The sequence below is a fragment of the Coffea eugenioides genome, chromosome 2 (assembly GCF_003713205.1).
Source record: "Coffea eugenioides isolate CCC68of chromosome 2, Ceug_1.0, whole genome shotgun sequence".
Lineage (NCBI taxonomy): Eukaryota > Viridiplantae > Streptophyta > Magnoliopsida > Gentianales > Rubiaceae > Coffea > Coffea eugenioides.
The window spans coordinates 55,540,264-55,563,374 of NC_040036.1; the positions used below are offsets into that span (position 1 = coordinate 55,540,264).

The 23,111-nt window shown below is 33.8% G+C and overlaps 1 protein-coding gene across 4 annotated transcripts in view; it reads right to left on the reverse strand.

The window, feature by feature from the left end:
• LOC113761483 (protein ZINC INDUCED FACILITATOR-LIKE 1-like) overlaps positions 1 to 21,980 on the reverse strand; it is an 82,676-nt gene extending 60,696 nt beyond the window's left edge. Inside the window, exons 1-18 of one of the 4 annotated variants that reach the window (XM_027304486.1) lie at positions 21,892 to 21,980; positions 21,509 to 21,715; positions 19,255 to 19,295; positions 17,193 to 17,253; positions 16,985 to 17,087; positions 16,798 to 16,900; positions 16,579 to 16,632; positions 16,099 to 16,161; positions 15,534 to 15,583; positions 15,355 to 15,430; positions 11,980 to 12,186; positions 11,621 to 11,708; positions 9,959 to 10,044; positions 9,748 to 9,855; positions 6,038 to 6,082; positions 5,826 to 5,914; positions 5,096 to 5,139; positions 4,053 to 4,590 (exon numbers count right to left, since the gene is read on the reverse strand). In XM_027304486.1, coding sequence (XP_027160287.1) covers positions 4,484 to 4,590; positions 5,096 to 5,139; positions 5,826 to 5,914; positions 6,038 to 6,082; positions 9,748 to 9,855; positions 9,959 to 10,044; positions 11,621 to 11,708; positions 11,980 to 12,186; positions 15,355 to 15,430; positions 15,534 to 15,583; positions 16,099 to 16,161; positions 16,579 to 16,632; positions 16,798 to 16,900; positions 16,985 to 17,087; positions 17,193 to 17,253; positions 19,255 to 19,295; positions 21,509 to 21,656 — 1,473 coding nt within the window. In that variant the 5' untranslated portion in view covers positions 21,657 to 21,715; positions 21,892 to 21,980 and the 3' untranslated portion in view covers positions 4,053 to 4,483. Of the gene's footprint in view, positions 1 to 4,052; positions 4,591 to 5,095; positions 5,140 to 5,825; positions 5,915 to 6,037; positions 6,083 to 9,747; positions 9,856 to 9,958; positions 10,045 to 11,620; positions 11,709 to 11,979; positions 12,187 to 15,354; positions 15,431 to 15,533; positions 15,584 to 16,098; positions 16,162 to 16,578; positions 16,633 to 16,797; positions 16,901 to 16,984; positions 17,088 to 17,192; positions 17,254 to 19,254; positions 19,296 to 21,508; positions 21,770 to 21,891 lie in introns of those variants that run through there. The other 3 variants (XM_027304487.1, XM_027304491.1, XM_027304488.1) reach the window with 3 other exon arrangements.
• Between the last annotated feature and the right edge of the window lie 1,131 nt (positions 21,981 to 23,111).

Here is a 23,111-nt window from a genome sequence, read left to right on the forward strand (position 1 = left end):
TGTACAATCACTAAACATGGATGACACTATTATAAAGAAATGATTTTTCATTTATATGTTTAGCAGTTTAATGTTTTTTGAAGTCATAAATGTGGAATACCTTTTCATATTTGGATTTTTTTTAACAAATTAATCATGTACAAGGAGAACTAGGAGAAGGAAAGATGTTTTATTAAAGTGTGAGCACAATAAGGAGAATGAAAGACATAGAACTGGTACTATAGGTTGTCTATTTCTACATCTTTGCTAAGGGATAAACGTAATCTCTTATTACACTTCTACCCATTGTGTAATTATACTGTTAGTAAGGCACCTTTTTAAATCCAATGGTTGTTATTAATTCAATGGTAAAATACCCATAAAAATGATAACGACCCCTTAGTTGCTCCCACTTTGATATGCCAATACATTTGAATAAATTAAGTATTATGCCTACTATAATTAAATAAGAATTAAGTATTAGCCTTACTATAATTAAATACGGTAAGCTATACTCATTGATAATAAAGTACATTAAATAAGGGGTTATTATCACTTTACCCCCTTAAACTATATCACTACTATCAGTTTACCCACTAACATTATCTTTTAGTCACTTTACCCCCATAAATAATTTAACTCAACATGTTAAGAAATTTTGGACAAAAATACCCTTTTATTTTATAGCATTACTACGTTGTTATTATCACTTTATTCGTTTAGATTATAGTGATACAATCACTTTAGTTCCTAATATTATTTTTCAGGCCTTTTACCTCATCGTTAATCTAACTAGTATGGTTAAAAAATTTTAAATATATTTATCCTTTTTTATATATAATTAAAAGTAAAAAAAGTTGGAATGATTATTCTTCCTTTTTTTCACTTTAAGAGATCAAAAAACATAAAAATAAAAGGGTTTTCTCAAATTTCTTTTTTCACACTTATTAATACTAGGAAAAGAAAATGAGATAGGAAAGAAGGAGACAGAAAATTAGATTTTACAAAGACAAAAAAAAAAAAAGTTTAACATTATCGTATTACGTTAAGGTTATCGGGATTAGGATTGGAATTTGGTAGTAAACAGAAAAGTGAAATAATTTAAAATAATAAAAGTATTTAATTCTTTCTTATTTGTAATTTTTTAAAAAAGAATTGAGCTCCCTCTCTCCCTCTCTCCCTCTCCCCCTCCCCCTCTCCATCTTTCTATTTTTTTTATAGTAATAAGATTGACAAGAAGAAAGAAATTAATACTTTGACTTTTTTTCTTGATACTAAAAAGAAGAATAGCCACTCTAAATTTTTTATATTATTTTTATTATGCAAAGAGGAGGGTATTTTCTCCTAAAGTTTTTTAACTTGCTAAGTTGGTCTAATGGTAGAATAAATTATCTAAAAAATAACTCTATGGGGGAAATTAATAATGAGACTATAATTTATGGAGGTAAAGTGATAATAATTTTAAGGGTTAAACATGTCTTTTCACTTTAATTAAGAAATTTCGTTAAGTTTGACCGTTAGTTTTGGGGGTAAAGTGACGAAAAGATAACGTTAAGGGGGAAATTGATAGTGACACCAAACGTTAATGGGGTAAAGTGATAATAACCCTTAAATAAGGGTATTTTAGTGAAGTTAAAAATTAACTACATTTTTTTAATTGGAAAGTGGACAATATAATGAAATAGGAAAATAGAATGAAACAAGAAAACAAGTCTAACCAAGTGGGATGGAGAAAGTAACTGGTGGGTGAGGGAGTAATCGAACAAATATAATGAAATATTGTATGAGGGATCAATTTGTAATATAAAATAGAATGGCATGCAATTTGTTACCAAACAATTTTATAGAGGGCATGACAGTGCAATAAAATAACAGATATGAAAATAATAGAAATGAAATTATATATATTTCTTTTGTTTTTGGAAAGGGAAAATAACGATTTGAAGAGCAAGTGATGAATGCACATATAATAAAGTATGAAAAATCATACAGGTCAATAACAGCAAATGAAATACTAATAATTTAGAAAGGCATAAATTCCTGTTAGGTTGTTAGTCAATAGTCACAAATACGACAAAGTTGATGTAAATGGAAAAAAAAATTAAATATAAAAAAGCAGTTGAAGCAAACAATTGGAAATAAGAAGGAAAAATGAAAAGATGGAAAAGAAAATAGTAAGTAAGAATAATAAATATTGGCAATGACAGGGGGATACATGGGTAACACGACAGTTAGTGAGGCATAAGTAATTAATTACACACACAAATACATAAAATGAAAAATGAAAAAAAGAATTAAACATAAAGATTTGTCGGATAAAATGGAAATCGAAAACTCATAATCACTTTCAATCCGAGTAAGCACCAGCCTAATTTTGTATTTAACGAAAGCTAATAAAAATCGAGTTGCCGAAAATTGACTGTCTAATTTCAATTAAATTTTGTGGACATTTGACAAACTCAATGGCTGCAATTTCAGTCCTAGCTATGAAATTGTAATTAGTCATGATATATGGGCAAGATTATTTGCTAAACTCCCGATCATTTTGGGAAGAACGTACTATTGAGAGTTACTTAGAATATGAGCAAAGAACTTATTTACAGTATAATGACTAGTTTCCAATGAACCCTAACCCATGGTTAAATTGGGACATCATACGAAACATAGTGATCTTTCATACCATTTCAGCAAAGTATAAAGAAAAAAAAGTGTAATAAGAGAAAAGCCTTTAACGGAAAATTAATAAATGGGGTGAGTGTGATGGTTAAAGATTGTTAGTTGATTTTGAACTTTCCATTTAGGAGATATGGTTTAATTTTCGTAAGTTGGAAAACATATGGAATAGATTAGAAATTTACCAATTTATAATTTACTAAATATAAGAATCGAATGTACATAATTTTGTCCAATTTACGAATTGAAAACTAGACAGCGCATATCATATCGAATATTAAAATGAAAGAAGAGACAAATGAATGTACAATTTGTATTTGCAGAGTAATAATGATAGAATATAAATACACTTGAAAAAATGTGATACTCTGACATACAAAACATATTAAAAGATGCGACTAATGGGTAGTGGAAGTTTTCATTTACTCAAATAATAGTGAATTGGAAAAAACAACCTAATTTGTGAGATAATACTTTATTTTGTTACAAAACCATTTGGAAAAGAAGAACGGAGGCATAATGGCATTCCCAATTACTGCCAAAATATTCATTTAATTTGGACTTTAATAAAACCATTGTGAATTGACAATCAATTAATCTACTTTAGTTTAAATGGATCTTGTACCTTTATGTTGAGAGCCATATGACACAAAGATAAATGGACTTGACATAATCTAATTTAATTTAATTTAATCAGGACGATTTTGTTTTTATCTTGATTAAATAAATTAAATAAAATTTTCATTGTCTACAGCCACATTATAGTATCTAGCTTTATTATCACTGTGTGTGGATTATGCTACCAATTGCATGAGCTGAAGTAGCTTTTGGTGACGATATTAAAAGCTAATTGAAGAGTACCTTGTGCTCCTCGTCCATTTTTGTGGAACATATAAAACCAAGTTGCATGGTTGCTACTCCTCCTTTCAGTTTATACTTATCACAACTTGACTTTTCTGATTCAATGACAAGTGGTTCTGCAACTAGATTCATATGTTTCTTCCGCGTATTTGGTTTTGCACAATCCAGTTTTGCTGCAAAATCGTTTCATAACTTGAGTTTACTGGAATAGTTTAGGTGGCCCTTCTACTTGGACTCCTGAGGTTGAATAGATTAGAATTGCCACCCTCAACTTATGGAATGTCAAAGAAAACAGAAAAAAAAAATTGTAAATTTGCTAAACTTATACAATATTTACCCTCAGAACAAATTAGTGAAAATGTTGAGCTACCAAAAAGCTGTTGGATTTATTCAATTTTGAAGTCTGCCAATTAGAGGAGAAATATCCTCCAAAACTTTGAAGCTGAAAGCCTAAAACCACAGATATGTTCATACGGTGTCAATTTTATAAAGCAATAACCAAAATTTAAAGAAAAACCACCCTTACCGAAGTAAACATATTAGACACAAACTTGTCTTCCTGATGCATGGATTGAGAAGGAAGCAAAGAGAACAGACACAAACTTGTTATGTAAGCCTGAAATAGTGAGCTTAATATTGACAGATTGAACGAAAATACTAACACACAGCTTTTATTTCTACAATTCATTGTCATACAAAGTTACAGCCAACAGTGTTGGCCTATATCTCTATCTGATCTGCAAGCTGAAACTTTGCATTTTCAACATGCTTATTTCTTCCAAGCGATGAATGACCTTTATGACAATGATTTCCCTCCCAACAGCTGCAGTCACTCTCTTTTCTATACCAGTTAATATGAGCATTCTGCTTCTGGTGCCACAAGATTGAGCACAAACTACTCTGCAAAAGCATCATGCGTAATATGCTCTTCGATTCATTGCATCATGGAAGTTCAACTGAATCATGTCTTTCAATTCAGCGACTCATATTGGCTCCGGTCAGCCAAAAATGGTTTGAAGGTCATCAATACTCCGATTGCCTCAATTACATTCAAGATAAAGAAGACTAACTGGACACCTGCATTGAAGACAACTAAATTAGTGAACACAGGCTTTTATACAAAAGGAAGCAAAATGTTCATGCATATATTACTATTTTGAAAAGTTCAAGGGACAACAGTAGCAAACTCCTCATGAGGAAGTTCTCCATAACATGCATTATATCTTCTCAGTAAGCTTTGCAACAGAACCAGATATAGTGGTCTCAGCTTTCTTTTCTTTTTCTCTAAAAGACTCTTTCTATGATTTCAAATGGCTTTGTCCAATGTGCAAACAGAGTTTAAGCCTAACTTTCAATTGGAACTAGCCATTCCAAGCATATTCAATTCAAAACATTCCAAAATTATTTGTCTCCAGGGGAAAATGATTAATTGCAACATCTGAGTCCAAAACTTACACATGGACATGGAGATGCCCATTTTTCCTCTAAAAGCAAGATGACATTGCCTCAGACAACTAGAAAACTAACTTTTCTTGTATTAGATCAAATGATACAAAACCAACAAACTTCGCAAAGGTCCTACCTGGAAAAAAGGCAGCATGCTGACGTTTTTGTGCCCAAGAAAGGCTGCATAAATTGAAAGACCAAGAGTGATTCAGCTGTCAAAGGATGCTGAAATTCATTACTTTCATGATCAAGGCCAGACCAAGTGCAGAAGATTCTGGCAATATAATGCCAAAAACTACTACCGGTACTCAGCTTTATTTTCTGATGCAGTTGTTTCTCATTATGAAATTTATGATGTCCAACACAAAACAGAGTGACTTTACTACCGCACTAAGTTCTAACCCTTAGATGGGAATACATACATGCATCCGGATTACTCTCTTGTGCCCAGTGAAAGAAAAGAATCAGTGAGTTGATGGTGATAGTGAAGTAAAAGTTGTAAGGGGGTTTTGGAAGGCCATGAAAGAGAGGCATCTAACATTGAAACAGAATCTTCACATGGGTACATAGCTTCATGTTATTCAGAAAGTAACTGATAGTCATGGTCATATATATCTATCTTCATTGAATGAAAGAAAAAAAAGATAATATTTTGACCTCTAAATATTTTCTGTTTTGTTTTGCGTGGTTCTGTAAGAAATGCTAATTATTTTTAGAAAATGCTTTCTGCTCGGCTGAGTGGATTCTTTTGACATGATTGATAGTTAATATCAGACAAATCAGCGTAGGGCAGATGCACCATGCAAATGTTTCATATATCCGATAAAAAAGTAACCAAAAAGTTATCTTAAACAAGAGACACTCACACTGCACCTCCAGCAGCTGGACCTACAGCTTTGAACAATGACATTCCTGTCATGGCAATGCCATTAGCAGTACCTCGTTGGTGTTGTTCCTGTGATTATAATATCAGACATAAGTTAATAAAAGTCTAAAATGGATAAGCATGCTTCTTTTTTGAGAAGAATGCAAGTAATGAGATCAATAGAAAACTGAGATCGAGTGAAAAAGAAATTACCACTGCATTATTCTGGAGTATGAACAAACCAGTGATAATGGAGGTCTGAAACAGTTATGATTTACCAGAAAATGTTAGGACTTGATATCAGAATCAGTTTGCAAATCTCAATATATTTCAATATGATGAAAGATTTTTGTCACTTGAATGAAATGAATCACACAACCATATGTGAACATAATGGCCATTCTTAATTAATGTATTATAGTCTTCTGACATAATTAGTATAATCAAATAATTAGTAGGTTTACATAAGTATCTAAATTTGTCCTGAAAGAAAATTAACTTGTGAGATACTAGCAATCAAGTCAATCTAAATTATTGTCTGTGCCATCTTATTTCTGTGATGAATGATTGGATAATCCTGGTTACCAGTACGTGTCATCCTAACACTCCTTGTTAGATCTTCATATCATGAAAAATATGTATTTGCCAATCATGGAATCCTTCTTCCTTGTAAAGAGGACATTTTTGATGCAATAGCATATCAAAATATTGAAGGCCATAAATTCGTCGTAAACTTAATTGAGGAGTTGTTAGATCCTATTAATTTTGCCAGCATCTGTTCTACAGAGGATCTAGGTTTATGTTTTACCTATATATAGGCATGCTCATGTATAGATATCAATCATCTAGAAGGCATTTGATTAACAGATAAAATTTCGTGTCTCTTCCTTTTTAGTCGATTTGAGGAGGCCTATCTATTTAGGTCTCGTTTTTAAAAAAAATAACATCTCTCCCAAACAGAGCACACAATTTTCATTGTTTTATTGATTCTTGACCATGTATCCTACAAACTCCCGAATGCATCTTAGTAGAAAGACTCTTGTTTTGTAAATGCTTCCGCATCCCTCCAGTCTTCTATGAAGGACAACAACACACCACGCTCGATGTTAACCAACCTTCTTGCTGCTTCATCCCAAGGAGCCTGGGGTATTAAATTCTTTGCCACTATAGTGTCTGATATGCATTCTAAAGCTAAAATCTCCTAGCTAAAGTATTTTGTCACCATCTGTCCAGCCTCTCTCCATGCACTGAGGGGAAGCTACAACCCTTTCTTTTCTTTTTTCTTTTCCTGAAATCTGAGATGAGCTATTCTCTTTGCCTTCAAATTTGCTACTCGCTAAGATGAATGATTCCACAGTTGTTTTCTGAAAGGAATTTAAAGCATTCAGGAATTAAATGGTCACCAGGTTTCCATGACAATGTCGAGTCTGCTAAAGCCACCTGCCTAGGTGGATATGTATTTTCACAACATGCTGTATATTGGCCACTGAAAGTGCATGCAGCTCCCTAATTCTTAATCTTTCCCTACTCCCTATTGTGTCATGAGTCAGTGTTGGGGTAGAAGTTTATCCCCATTGCCTACATCTACAAGAGTTCATTTGGATGTCATGACAGAAGTTCATAGAGTGGTGAAGTTTTCAAATAAAGTGTCCTATGAAGGTCACCTCTCCTACTGTTAACATAAAATGTGACGAGAATGAAATGCAAGCCAAGATTCAAAGAATTGCTCTACTAAACAGCCAGATTGTTGACATTCTTGATACAGCTCCAAAAAATGACTTGAAGATGAATGTGATAACCACATGATTTTTTTATTTTTTTTATGGAAAACAGAAAATCAGGAAGGACCCAGCAGTATATAGAGGACCAGAAACTACAGTGATCACTTAACAAGGGAACCTTTCAAACCTGAGTTCTTTAAGTGATACAATATATTCAAGCTTTCTTTTCCTAGAATTGGATCGTAGATGCACTTTCAAACTCAGGTATGAAGTTTAACTATCTAAAAGTCTGGCCCAATTCTCTAATTGCAGAGATGACGATGGTTCCATATGCATCGTCAAAAAGAAAATATGAGGCTGATTCTGATAATAATCCCTATCCCTGAATAAGATGTGATACATCACAGAAGTCTCCTCAAATTCTCGATCTGAGTAATTTTTGAAGACTCTCATATCGAATGCAAGGGAAATTGCATATATTCCCCTACGGTAGCTGTTACCATTCATAGCTATGAGAAGTAGCACTGTATATCCCTCTGACTTGTAGTTATTTTGAAGTATGTTGATGAAACAGTTGGTCTATGCCAAACACCCTCATCATGAACCAAAAATAGCACCTTTAGTGAGAAAGTCCTAGATCTTTAAAATTAGCACAGAGATGTGCATATTTTTGCAGCTCTTTCAGTCCAAAACCTAACTGAGCTGTTAAAAACTAGCAGAATGACCCTTTTGCTAATCATGAGTGCTACAGTTTATGAAGTGGAGGGAAGCGAAAGATTCTTGTGAAACTATTGATCTTGTCATAACCCACCTTAAATAGAATGTCGAACCATCCACTAAACAGCTAAGAAAGTTTATTAACATAAAGTCACTGTGTTAGTACTTTGACATGAAGAATATTTTGTTCCTAATTTGACAGGAACATAAAGAGTTTTCTGATTATAATTCATTTTTAAAAGGGTTTGCTTTGGCCTTTCTATACACCTGAGTTCTCATTTTGACTGTAAATGTTGTAAAACTGAAATTCTCCGGTTTTTATCTTTTAATGTTACCTATCAAAACTTCTGAACTTCAGGGTGATGCAAGGACCAATTTTGGGGACAGAGTTCGCGTATCTTTCCCCAATCAAAAGTAGGTGTAAAGTCTAGAGGCTATATCTACAAATTTACCATTTCAACAGTCTCCTCCAGGTTGAAAACTGTCTTTGTGGGGCTCGTTACTGCTCCAAATTGAATGAGAATATGATCGAGTCTTTTCTTGATTCTCAGCTCTCAGTTTTCAAAGTTTATCCACAATCAACTAAATTTAAGTCAAGTAGATGAAACATTGGTTTACCTCAAAAAGGTAGCAAACTAAATGCATAGCTCGAAGGATGTGGAAACGTTCTCCACTCAGTGAATACTATGAATAACAATGATTAAGCGTAAGCCTATTCGAAAGGGAAACTGCACATTGAATTTATGATCTGTATAGAGTGTTTTTCCTAAACAAGCTCCAAAAATTCCCACTGAGAAAGCTGAAGCCAGTGCAAGCTTAACTAAAGTCCTCATCAATCTGCTCCTATATGATCAATAACATACTGAGGTCTGGAATCAATCTACATCTATGTTACATAAGAACTGGTGACTGAGGTTTTTATATGACAAATTGAAGCCATGGACAAGGAAAATAAAAATGAGTTACAGATGAAAATCACCATATTCTAATCATGTTTAAGACCAATTCTAGAAAGATACTTTGAACTCCAATCTACTCTGGAGATTAACCAATAGGATATCCCTCCATGTAAAATCCTTAAGTTGAATTTCAGTTAAGGAACAAAGAGCAGTAGGTACAGGAAATCAGATCTTTGTAACATAATAAATTCAATATCCATCTCACTCATAGACAACATGCAATCTGATGGAAAACAAATGAGTTTAGTGTCATGAAAGAGGCCAGTAAAGTAGAAGTTGTTAAGATAGTAACAACCATTTGCTAAGGTATTACTTCAAACGATATTTGTATAAAATTCTTTCATTGTTACCAAACCACCTAAGAAGTCAAAGAACAAATCAAGTAAGTTGAAAGAACTCTTCTTTGTGTTGCATATATATTTGTTTTATGTATACACCAACATATTCTGGAATTTTTTCTATAATTGCTGACAGAGTTCGATAGCCAAAGACTACTTATGAATTGCGAAATAAGATAAGAACTTACAGATAAGACATTTTTCAACAGTGATGCACAATTGAGGACAACTGAGAGGGCAACTCCAGATAGCATAGCTATATAGGGGTAACTTGTCAGCAGGGGTATTGACAAAACCTACAAACAGAACAGTTTTACATAGTATTAGATGCCATTAACTAAATTTAATTGAAACCTTATTCTAATCAGATTGTACTCTCGATATGGATTTAGTGCTTACTCCTGAGATTCGAGCAATCTTAATTGGGCCGAGCATCTTCTCCACAAATGGATACAAAAATAGCTGGAAAACTAAAAGACCACATCCTGAAAATTTGGAATAGTTGTTTTAAATATAATGCTGAAGTTTCTCATCAGAAAAAAAGAAATGTAAAGAAGAAAAAACATACACAAAGCAAATAACAGAGATTATGTTCTCATTTGTTTCAGCTATAATTAGAAATATACACATACCATTTGGTCTTTTAAGTGAACCTAGATAATTCTCCAAAACCACTCACTTCATGAAACTGATGAAGAGAAAATGAAAAACCAGAAGAAAAGCAGGAGCTAAGCAAACAACCAGCATTTTAAAATATTTCTTGTGATTAAAAGACAGTAACAAAATGCTCGATGGTAAAGACATTTGATTAAGGTTCCAACCAGTAGTTCAGAGGATATAAAAAATGGTTACACATACATTAGTTAAAACTTCAATAGAAGAAACAAATATGCTGCTAGAGTAAAAAGTTCATAGACATGGATCATGTCATTTTTACAAGAAAATAATGAATACAACTGCATGGCTACACGTGAATTTACATAAAACCAAGAACTAAAAGGCAAAAGAAAGAAAACAGAAAGCTAACTAGAAGATCACATAGATTACCCCACTAAGGTTCACTAGATAAAATATTTGCCTTCGTTAATTAGTCAGCAATAACAGTTGAAACGGGGAAGTAGAAACAATTCTATGGCTTCCAGTTGGAAATAAAAGCACAACTGGAAGTAGTTTTAAAAAATTAAAGAGGTAGGTCTACAATGATCATGTCTGCTTCAGAAGGGATATAGCGGCGGGATCATATCTAAGCAGCTATCTACTTACAGGAGGTAATAAAACAGATATCACGAGTCTGATAATGACAATTTTTTTTTTTGTCCAAGAAACTTCTTATCTTAGATTAGTTACTCTCAAAATGATAGATATACTGCAAAAAAAATTGCTTCTTATAGATTCCTGACTAATAGAGGAAGCTCCCTGCACAAATTCAAGAGGAGTTTCAACAACAGAAACCAATGGACTTCACAAGAATGCTGCATCTTTGGTTCAACTAGCAGAAGGAACCAAAGACTACTTTTGCTTTTGCAAAACAGAAGAAAGGAGTGCCATATGGTACCACTTTGAAAACCACAATTAATATGCCCCAACACATGACACCAACAAAACACAAAAAGATTTTTTGTCAGTCAGCAAAGATTAATGCCTCGATAGTACATCGAGTCTGTTTCTAATTTATTGGGTCTCACAAAACTAGCTATAATGGCCGATGGAACACTGGTATGACAACATGCATTCAGATCCTTATCACATCTTCAGTATGCATTGAGGTTCCATCTCTCTTGTTGACTTGATAAATATGAGCGTCATGGATGAAACTATTTCGTCAACTTAGTTAATATCTATTTCTGACAACAAACCACACATGGTGCTACACTGAAAGAAAAGGTTCATGATAAATGATCATTTCAATCATAGAAAAAAAAATGATAAAATACATCCATGATTCTACAACAATTGGCTGGACCAGAATGGAGGAAAGAGAAGACACCATGAAACAATAGACTTTAATAAACAAAAGCCTCTTCGTGGTAGAGGTCAGAATATATTGATAATTAAACCAACCTGTAATTGTTAGAATTTCACCAACACTTTGAGTTGAATAACTTAAACCTCCAAACTTCCTGGGGCTTTCTGTCCATAATGGAAATATCTGTGGAAACAAATAATTGTCATGTAATATGCATGGTTAACTGGACAAGAGTAGCAACAAATGAAATGAAGTCACCCAGTAAAACTATGACTCAAAATAACTTGCCAGATGATCAAAGTTTCAGCTACAAAAATACCAAATAAGAGGCATAAAGCATCAACAGAAATTCCTACCTTCATCTCTGTGTAAACTGATAGTAACATGCTGAAAGAAACAATGTTTAATGATTAAGATGATAGGAAGACAGATATTATTAGACATATAACTATACCTCTGAATAAGCCATATCATGAAGGGAGAAAATGCAATATACTATTATGGATGACATCAATGGCCAATTCTTCAAGAGACTTATTCCAGGATCAGTTTCTCTTCCATCTTTTGTTTCTGTTTTCCCATTGTCTTTTGGTAGTGCAGTCTCCAAAGCATCATAGGATTCAGTAGGTGAACAATTAGAAGGATGCATGTGCAATGTCTCCTGCGGTTCACAAGATTTACCATTAATTCCTACAATATATCCCCTCAATGCATGACTAAGTTAACAAATAAGAAGAAAATATTACAATTTTCATAATCAGGAGTGATGGGATATGAAAGCAAAAAGGAGCTGGAGGATCTACATGTTATGGTTGGCGTTGCCACAGGATGCCCAAAAGAATTTTTTGCATAGTACATCAAATACCATTAAGTCCTTCCCTGATGAGAAGGTGAAAATAGATCTATTTTCTTCAAGGTAGTTACATGTAAAATGATTAGGATTGCTTTTATGCAAGTAGATTAACCACATAGACCTCACCGAGTTTTTTCTTCCAAATATTTTGACATGGTATCACGAAACAATTCCGGTACAGAGAAGAAAAGATTGTTACATGACAAAATTATAAATATTAACTGTTCATCAGCAATTTTTATGTGGTACTGTTCATTGCAGCATTGTCCACATTAGTACTCATTGGCATTGCTCATCCTGTATTGTTGGTCACACGACACTATTAATGCATGGCACTTATCATTGGGTGTCTCAATTACTCATCTTTTATGTGTATCATACTTGATTTGGGCTCAAAGTTATTGCTATAATCATGATTTACATGGTATTAAAAGAAAAATGGTCAAGGGTGGAGTTGGCTGCAGTTTTCAAAAATATTCTCTTTATGTTTAAGGATCCATACTCATCACTATTGTTCTGATTTAATTGGTAGACCTATTTTCAGTTATTTGGCACATTTCTTCCTAGTGCTTCGTTTCCTCAGATAGATAATTCAATGACATCTTTCTACATTCCCTACACCCTAAGTTATTCATCTTGAAGCCACTGATCACATGGCAGCTACTACTATTTCCCCTAATTTTCAACATTCGAGTTCCATGCCAAATGTTACTTTGACAAATGGTCCTACTAGCATACTTGAGTGCGCAGGCACTGCCAAACTTTCTTTCTTTTTTCCATTTTCATATGTTCTCAATGTTTCCTAATTTTCCTTAATCTAGTCTCTGTTAGTAAACTCACAACTCAATTAGTGTTTAGGAAATAAGTCCCTGCTTCTATTTAATCATTCAGTTGCATATCCCAGTAGTGTATCTCCACTTGATGTCCCCTGTCACTTGGGTCATCCATTCTTGCAAAATTTAAAGAACTAGACCCAGATCTTTGTCTTCTTTTAAATGTGAGACATCTCAAATTGCACAAGCAATGTTGTCTTTCATTTGCTCCCAAGAGTGAAGAAACAAGCATCTGCACCACTAATGTTAGTTTATTTTAAAGTTAGAAGTGGAACTCTGTCACTTCAAAATTAGGTTTCAAATCCTTTGTAATATTTGTTGATGACTTTTCTAGAGTTTCTAATTTTTAACCTATGAAATATTATTGTAAATTGCATTTTGTATTTTGTTTATTTCTATTCTGAATTAGGAAAAAATTCTACCTACGTGTGTTCATCCATCTTCATGATAAATGCAAAAGAAGCTTTTTCCAGCCCATTCAATTCTGTCATGGCCAACTCAAATATTCACGTCCTTGCAGTGACACCAAAATGGAGTTACTAAGAGGAAGATTGAGCAACTTGTTCTATAGGATGGACACTCTTGCTTGTGAATGTACTTTTGACACTAATCCATCAGTTGCCCTTCTTGACATCGAATCCGACAGTTACACTTCCATCTGATTTAGATCTACCTGTTGTTTTACAGAAATGCAAGAGATCTACCCTTCGTATCCTGTCGCTAACTTAGTGAATTATGTTCCTTTATCTTTTTTCAATCATATTTCTGTTGTCTCACTTGATTCTCTTTCAATTCCAAGTCCGTTGTGGAACTATATTCCGTCCTGCTTGGGGAAAAGCTATGGAAGCAGATGTTGCATTATTGTACTCCTTCCTTAATTAAAATTGTGTCATTGTGATGGGTATATCCAGTAAAAGCACATCCTTGTGGTTCCTTTGATATGTTAGAATTTAGAAGTCCGTCTTGTCACAAAAATCTCTACACAAATTTATGGGACATTTTCTCATGTTGCCAAGATAATAGACACACACACATAAAGAGCTTGATGAGGAGGTTTACATGAAGTGACCTCCTGTGTTGATTCCAAGCTGGTGAGTTGGCTACAGAAGTCTTTACATGGGCTAAAGCAGTCTCCTAGAGCTTGCTTTAGTCAATTTACCAGCAATTCTGTGTGAGTTTGGGCTCAGGAGAAGCTGAATGAACCACTCTGTATGTTACCAAGAAGTTCTGATAAAAAGTTGAATAGTTGTTTTTGTAGATCATGGTGTAACCACAGGTGACAATTATAAAACAATTCAACTTTAAACCCTTTGTTTAGGCATTGTTAACAAAGCAGGATGGTATGTAAGACAGGTTGGATAGCTCGATTATCCTACTGTGAGTAGACTAGACATTCCTTTCAGGTTAGTAATCAGTGGATTCCCAGATTCTCCTCAAAGTAGTTAGTGGGATGTAGGTCAACGTACTCATAGCTATCTTAAAACTGCTGTAAGTATAATTTCGTTGTATAAGAGCCATGCTTATACACAAATTGAATGAAGCACAGATTGGGCTGTTCCTCAAGATCAAAAGCCAGCTGCACAGTATTATGTTTGTATCATAAGTGTACACAAAGGTTGTTTCAAATTTGAGTGCAATATCCTAGTACCCGAGCCAAAGTTCTTCCTACCTGTAAGATGTTGACTTTTAATTGTCATTTTCATCAAGAGAAGTTGTTAAGATGGTGATTAAATTATCTCATGCAAATCAGTGGATCCCTGCAGCTGATTTTTGTTTATGAAGTGTTGGAGGTTCATAAGTGGCAATATACTTATAACTAGTGATTAAAGGATGCGGTTTAAGTCATTCAAAAAATCAAGCAGGAATGTAGACTAAGTCAAAGTTCCTTAACCACATAATGCAAAGAAAGATTCTGAGTACTTTCACTAAAGGGTGAAGTGTAGGAAAAAAGGTCCAACAATATATATTTAACTAAGCTTTTCTAGATTCAATTGCCGTGACAAGTTATATTGAAAAAAAATTTCTCAGCTATGAGACGTGATATAGCAAAATAGCATTCCACATCAAGACACGTCTCAAAATGATCAACATTGAAGATGACAGGAAATCTAATCGGAATTCAATGTATAAACTGGAGACTTACTGGTAGCCAAAAACAACACATTGCCCCAATCAATGCAAAGAGCGATATGAAAAGGCATGGCAAGAAGTAAGGAAATCTGAAAAAAAAAATTTGAAGCATTATGGATAAGAAACTCAAGAAGAAAGTATTAGGCCAACAACATTTTGAAAATATTAATACAGACCAAGAGCATTGTTTACCTCCCAAAGATAGAATTTGGAGAAAATATAGCAGGATATTTTTCTGCAGGCTTGGTTCATGAAATAAAAATTAGAGCAACACATTAATGAAACTCAAAAGATGCGGCGTAAAATAAATCAGTCTCTACTTATACATGCTTCACAAGATCAAAGAATTTTGGGTCTTTTGTACATATAGAATGTGGAAACTCTACTTGTAGGCTTTTAGCTCATTATACATGAATGTTCACTAAACTATGTCGAATCTTGTAGGCAGTTTCCTATATCAAAGTAAAACCCCATCAGGTTTTTATACTGTACTGTTCCAAAAGTCAAGTTAACAAGAATAGAAGCAAGATAATCTTTTCTTGATGAAAGAAATCCAAAAACCAAAATCAGTAGCAGCAAAAACATTATAAGCAAAATGTGATTTTTTTTTGGCAATGGGGATTCAGTCAATACATGCATCTTAGGAACTTGAGAAGTATTTGAGTTAAAGCTGCTTCCAATAGTTAATATGCACATGATAAACGCTAAATTAGCGGCAGAACAGTAAATGGGAATTCATAAACAACACGCAGGGTACCTGTGCAAGAAAGCCTCCCAAAGCCGGTCCAATGATCAAACCTATGGCCCATGATGTACTAATCTGGAAAAAAAAATTATTGTCAGTGTTTTAACGTATTCTAGTTCAAACATGAAGGCTAGGCCATTAGTGTGGCTAAATTGAACATTCCAGTATGGTTCAGAGATGCCGTTGAGCAGGTGAAGATTCACTCTGTCTGAAGATCGAGCCTTTCACTCCAAAGTCATTGTTTAATTGCTATTTTGTTTCCAGTGTATTGTATTTGCAACTTACCAAGACTTTCAAATAGTGCATTTTTTAGTTCTACATATGTTGTTTTGACAAAATTATATTACTTGATTGGTAACTATCTTCTCAATGTTAGCTCACACTGTAATTGTGTTAGTTAACTGACATATCTCATAGTATAAATTTTGCTAGATAAGTAGCTAGTTTATAAATCTGAAGAAGAAGAAGTATAGGGCAATCTGAGGAGCTTACAGAAGAGAGTGCCACAGCTTGATACTCATGACGGAAAATCTCACTTGCATATGCCTGGACATTTCAGCAAATCAGTCATTGCAGTCTTTAGATTTTATGTAAATGCAAATGCAGGGAAAAAGACAAGAAATGCATTTACATCAATATAAATTAAGGATAACAGCTTCATTATTCAGCTGTGAACTTCCATAGGTAAAAGACATGATGAATTGGTAATACCTTTACTGGCCCGAGTAAACCATTCAATGCACCAAGCAGAAACCTTGTACAAATTGCCATCCAGTAGTTCACACTAAGACCGAATATAGTATTGAAAACAACTCTGAAACCGAGGTTTACCAAGTCTTATTGAACTATTCATACTTGGAACAGAAAACTTAAATTCAAACAGATTAAGCAGAAATACACTGTGATTATCCCGATGAACATGACCGGTTTTCGACCGTATCGATCAGCCACTACTCCCCAAAACATGGAAGTCAGAGTTCTTCCAAGCATATACGAGGCACCTTCAAAATAATAGGCAATGCATGACTATTTATCAAGGACAAGTATGCAATAATTTGCAATTCTTGGTGGAAAATTATCATTAAAATAGAGGGACATAGACCCACCTACATAGCCAGCATAAAAATTGATATCTTCTTCCCTCTTTGCAATGTGCAAATCTCTTATCTGCAATAGTTACATTATTTTTTTAAAGACTGGAGCATCTGTAACTGAAATTAGGAAATCTGGTTATCTATTCCAAAAGGAAAGATACAGACGTATCCATGACATTAGAGAGAATAAGAAGTATAAGAAATTTCTTTGTGAAAGTAAATGCATGAGCTGGATAGAATTTTTACTAAACAAGTTGCAAATCCAATAATCTGTGGGATTCATTTGTAAAATCAATAACGCAGTAGTAAAGTCAAGTAAGCCGCATTTTTAGTCCAAATTACCAAGGCAAGGAGTAAAATAGAAGTTTCTAGGTTCAGAGTTCCATGGTTTGTTTAGCAACATGAATGGTGCAAGCAACCAATGTCTAACAACATTACATCTACGTCGGAAAAAAAAAACAACATTACATCTGTTTCCATGTAAACTTTATAATTTGGTACAGATTTGCTAATCCTTCTATAGATTGCACAGTTTAGAGATAAGTATAGGATGCAACGCACCACCAAGATATCCGTCTTTATACACTACTATAGGTGGCCAATTTCTTATATACAAGTTTAACATTGAAAATTCAGATCAACTATTTGATTTTTTTTAGGGTGGCTTTTTTGTTTTGTGTGGGGGTTTCTTTGGTTGGGGGGGGGGGCAGGTTTCTTAGGTTTCAGAAGGAGGATGCTGCTCCAAGCCCAAATCATCCCCATATCATTTTTTTTCTCAACCAGACTGAAGGGACTAGCTGCTTCTAGGTCTATTAATATTTAGATTCTTAAAAGAATAAGGTTATTTTACAGATATCCGTCTTTATATACTATTATGAGTGGCCAATTTCTTAACATTGAAAATTCCAATCAACCATTTGATTTTTTTTTAGAGTGGCTTTTTGGTTTGGGGGGGGTTCCTAGGTTACAGAAGGAGGATACTGCTCCAAGCCTAAATTATCCCCATATCATTTTTTTCCCAACTAGACTGAAAGGACTAGATGCTTCTAGGTCTATTAATATTTAGATTATTAAAAGAATAAGATTATTTTACAGATATCCATCTTTATACACTACTATGAGAGGTCAATTTCTTATATACAAGTTTAACATTGAAAATTCAGATCAACCATTTGATTTTTTTTTGGGTCGCCCGGGGGGGGGGGGGGGTTCCTAGGTTTCAGAAGGAGGATACTGCTCCAAGCCTAAATTATCCCCATATCGTTTTTTTCCCAACCAAACTGAAGGGAATAGCTGCTTCTAGGTCTATTAATATTTAGATTCTTAAAAGAATAAGGTTATTTTACAGATACCCGTTTTTATACGCTACTATGATTTGCCAATTTCTTATATACAAGTTTAACATTGAAAATTCAGATCAACCATTTGATTATTTTTAGGGTGGCTTTTTTGTGGAGAGGGGGGCTGTTTCCAAGGTTTCAGAAGGAGGATACTGCTCCAAGCCTAAATTATCCCCATATCATATTTTTTCCCAACCAAACTGAAGGGACTAACTGCTTCTAGGTCTATTAATATTTAGATTCTTAAAAGAATAAGGTTATTTTACAGGCCTTGAGATCTAAAGAGGAGAATGTAACTATTTCTTCACACGCAAAAACAGTCTGCTCCGTTTGGATTAATTGTTTTGGGGGTGTTTTTGAAATATTTTACTGTAGTAATATAGATGAAAATTTTTTACTGTAGATGAGGTTGTTTTTGGCGTATTTAAGGTTGTTTTTTGTGTTTTTGGTATTTTTGAAATTATTTTTGTTTGTATATTACTACAGCATAATATATGAAAAACTTTTTTTTTTCAAAAAATGACCAATCCAAATGGATTAGTATTTGAACATTGAAAACTGAAAGACTAGCAAGATATCTGACACGAAACAGTAGAGAATCCCATGCAAAATCCCTATAAGAAGTCAATCAAAAGACTGTTAAACTAAGCCACCCGAGACAAAATAAAGGCAAGCCATATATAGAATTTGAACAAAAGGTCAAAGGCAACCAGAGTCGGCTAAAATGTACTTACCATGAAATAAAGAAATGGAAAGAGAGATGAAATTGGTAGTGCTGAGGAAGCAACCAAGACAAAGTGAAAGAAAAAAGATATCAGAGCATGACAATGCAATACAACTGAAAATGTCAACAAAATGATAGCCAATCCCCATATAAGTGCTAAAGATATTTGTAAACAACCATGAAGCTATACACGTGAAGGTTATATAAAATTGCCAAAACATTTTCGTTGAAAAAGGAAAAACTAAGCACGAAAAGGCAATAATATAGAGATATCCAGAGTTTTTTTTTTCTTTGGGCCACAAATCCCGGATGAACCATTACTCATCTAGGATAAAAAAATGCCCACAAATGGGAGCAAGTAAAGAATATTGTGGCAACCAAGAAAAGACATGCTGCACTCACAGACTATTTGCTGTAAACTATTATATCTCATTTCCTCTGTCCAAATTCAGACTCTTACAAAATTTGGTCTGACCAAAAACTATAGTCATAAACCAGAGTCTGAACTTTAAATAAAGATTTTGTTTAAATACTGAATACATGAAAATTGGCACTAGCAACACATATTTCTTTGTTACTCCAATTTGAAGAAACTAATGTGGTGAGTTCACATGGTTTACATTTCTCTTTGATCTTGAACGGAGTTCAACCTCTTCTTTAATATTTGTGCTCAATCAAACTAAGTCACTTGATTTGTGGATAAGGATATTTCAGTTCAAGTGTGTGCTTTTGGTAATGATGCAGGTATTTCTCTTCTCCAGCATCTATCTCAGTTTCTTCTTCCAAAAACATGTACCAAACCACATTTTGCTTGTTCATATGTTCAGGCAAAATCCTGATAGCAGTTCATCTTCTATATCCTTTTTGTTGGATCTTTTCAACAATAACCCATAAGGTAGAAAGAAAAGTTATTGCAATATAACTGAATTCAGTAAAAGTATTTTCCACTTTATACCTAAGGCAACAAGAAACCGTTACAGGACAAAATAGAGAAAATAACCTACTTCTGTCTAACATTCCAAATGGCAGGACTAATATCATCCAATCCCAAACTCTACGAAGAAGATCTCTTAATCTCAGGAGGATGTTGTTCCTAAAAGTGTAGATTTCCTTCAGAATCCACGTGAATCTCAAATGGGAATGAATTTCTAGACACTCGTATTCGATAGGGACATTCTTATTAGCATTCTTAGCAGCCCAACAGCACAACCTAAGAAAAAATGTTTACAAAGCAGAATTCAGAAGCTCCGTCTGGTCAATTAAAATACTAGTCCACTGTTCTGTTTCACCTACTACTGGGAAAGGTCACAAGATTAATACAAATTTGGTATATATCTACCAGAAAAATTCAGATATGAATGGTCCCATAATGCAAAAAGGGAACCGTGTGAAAAACAAATAGAACTTCCTTTCTCTTGAAATGGTCAATGTCACTCATTGGCTATAATAATCACATTCGTTCTGCCTGGTCACATTTTTGCTCCGTCTCTACCATTAATTGCCTTCAATTCAACAGCCAAATTGAAAAGATCAGATATTAATTTTTTTCCGGCCATTCTCTATTAGATTCGTCAGCTAGTTATTAAATATCTCTAAAGACCCTTTGACAAAAAGAATGAAGACCATCAGTACTTTTTTCTTAACATTTTATAGCCAGTTAATAGAAAAGCATGAGTTAATAGCAAACAGACCAGTTAACAGAAAAGCAAGAGTCATCCCCTATGCCACAAAGACAGTAGATTTTTTAAAATAATAAGCAGCTTCCTCTCTTCTACAATTTCAGGATGTGCTACAGAAGCTCATTTGAAGTAAGTGATATTAGGGATAGAGCTTTTTGTTCTGTTTCTTTTCCATGATAACAAGAATCAGGGAAAAAAAACAAAGTACATCTCCTAGAATAAATTATTGCAGCTAGAGGAGGGATGAAACCAAAATTGTAAACCACTCAAGGCCAATGCGAGACATGAAGGAATTATCTCTGATTAAAAACTCTAAGATTCGTGAGTTGAAGTTTGCTTTCTCCAGTTCTATTTCTCCACTTCTCGGACTCATGAATTAAAATAAAATCCTAAATGCAAGAGAGAAGATCAGTTCACTAGTCTCACCCTGACCAATTTTCATACACTTGCTTCCAATATCCAATAAGACACTAGCTGTCCAGTTACCAGACCGACAAAGCAAAACCAAACTCCAATAATCATATTTGGCTTAGTTCACATTCAATCCAGCAAGAGTAGAGCAGAGTTTAAAGAAACTTCAATTACCTGCAGATAGCACAATGGTCCATATGGCTAGAAGCTTCGTGATGGGCAGACCTCTCTGCCTCTCCTTCATCTCATCCACCATACAACCAGGGCAGTTCTCATAGTATGGTTTCTTCAGGAGTTTTTCTTGAAGCTCATCATTTGCCATTTTCTCACCAAATTCTCAGCAGCACCACCGCCCCACCTGTCGAATTGCCTAAAGACCAACTGCAAAATCAATGAAACAATTGAAAAAACAAATAAGAAGACCAGAGTTATGTATAAGAATCAATGGAGGCCCAGCCACGAATGATTTGTGGACTAAAATTTTTTATCACAACTCTTATTTTCGAGTCAGTTATTCTCATGCTATCTACCAATGGGAAAAAGTGAAAGTTACGTACTTGAAAGAGAGAGTGTCTGGTATAGATTCAACTTGTGAAGAATTGGGCGAATTCAGGCAATGCACAAATATAATGGTAACATTTATATGACTGATTAAGATGCATGTGCAGCTTTCCAAGTAATCTGAGTACTGGAATTTGTTTGTCGTCATTTGCGTGTATATGCACAACTGGACATCATTGCTAACGTAGATGGGACTAAGATAGCATAGCAATACTCAACATTTGTTTATAGTAATATATAGTAATATATAGCTCCGTTTAGGGTGTGAATCGAAATCGAAATCGATAATTCGAAACATTGAAATTGAAACTTTTTGAAATTTTGGTATCAGAATTTTCGATTGATTTTGATTTTGAATTCACCAATTCCGAATTCGAATTCATTCCGAATTCAATTCGGAATTCGGTAAATTCTGATTTCACCAAATTCATGAATAAAAAAATTATTATTATTATTATATAAATATTATATTACATATATATATAAAAATATTATATATATGTGTGAAAACGAAATTGAAATCGAAATAGGAATTCCGATTTCACCGATTTCATGAATATAAAAATTATTATTATAATATAAATGTTATATTATATATATTATATATATATACGAAAAACAGATTTGAAATCAGAATAGGAATTCTGATTTCCGATTTCGATTTCGATTTCGAATTGTGAATTTTCGATTTGAAAAATCTCATTACCGAATTCGACCAATTCGAAATCGGATATTCCGATTTCCATTCCGAATTACCGAATTCGAAATTCCGAATTCAATTCGAATTCGGTCGGTAAATCGAAATTTTTCGATTTTGCACACCCCTAGCTCCGTTTATAGTAATATTTGTTTGTAGTAATATATATAACAGGGCCACCAACAGTATTTATTATGTTTCCTTGTAAAGTTAGTATTATTTTTTCATAAGTGGAAGGTTTTGAATCTATTATTTTTTTTATTATCAGTTACGATCTCTCCTATTTTATCATCAAATCCAACTCACCCCCTTATTATTGTTGTCATTACACAGCTGTAAAACAGCATATATAGAAGAGAAAAGGGCTTTTTGTGTTTTTACATTGTTTTTTAGATTTTCATTTTTGCCTTCTTTAATGTTTGTTCCATTAAATTCCATCTTTTTTTTTTCTTATCAGTTTTTCCCTTTTATCTTGCACACCCACAAGTGTTGGTGCAATATAGATGTGTCAAAATGGGT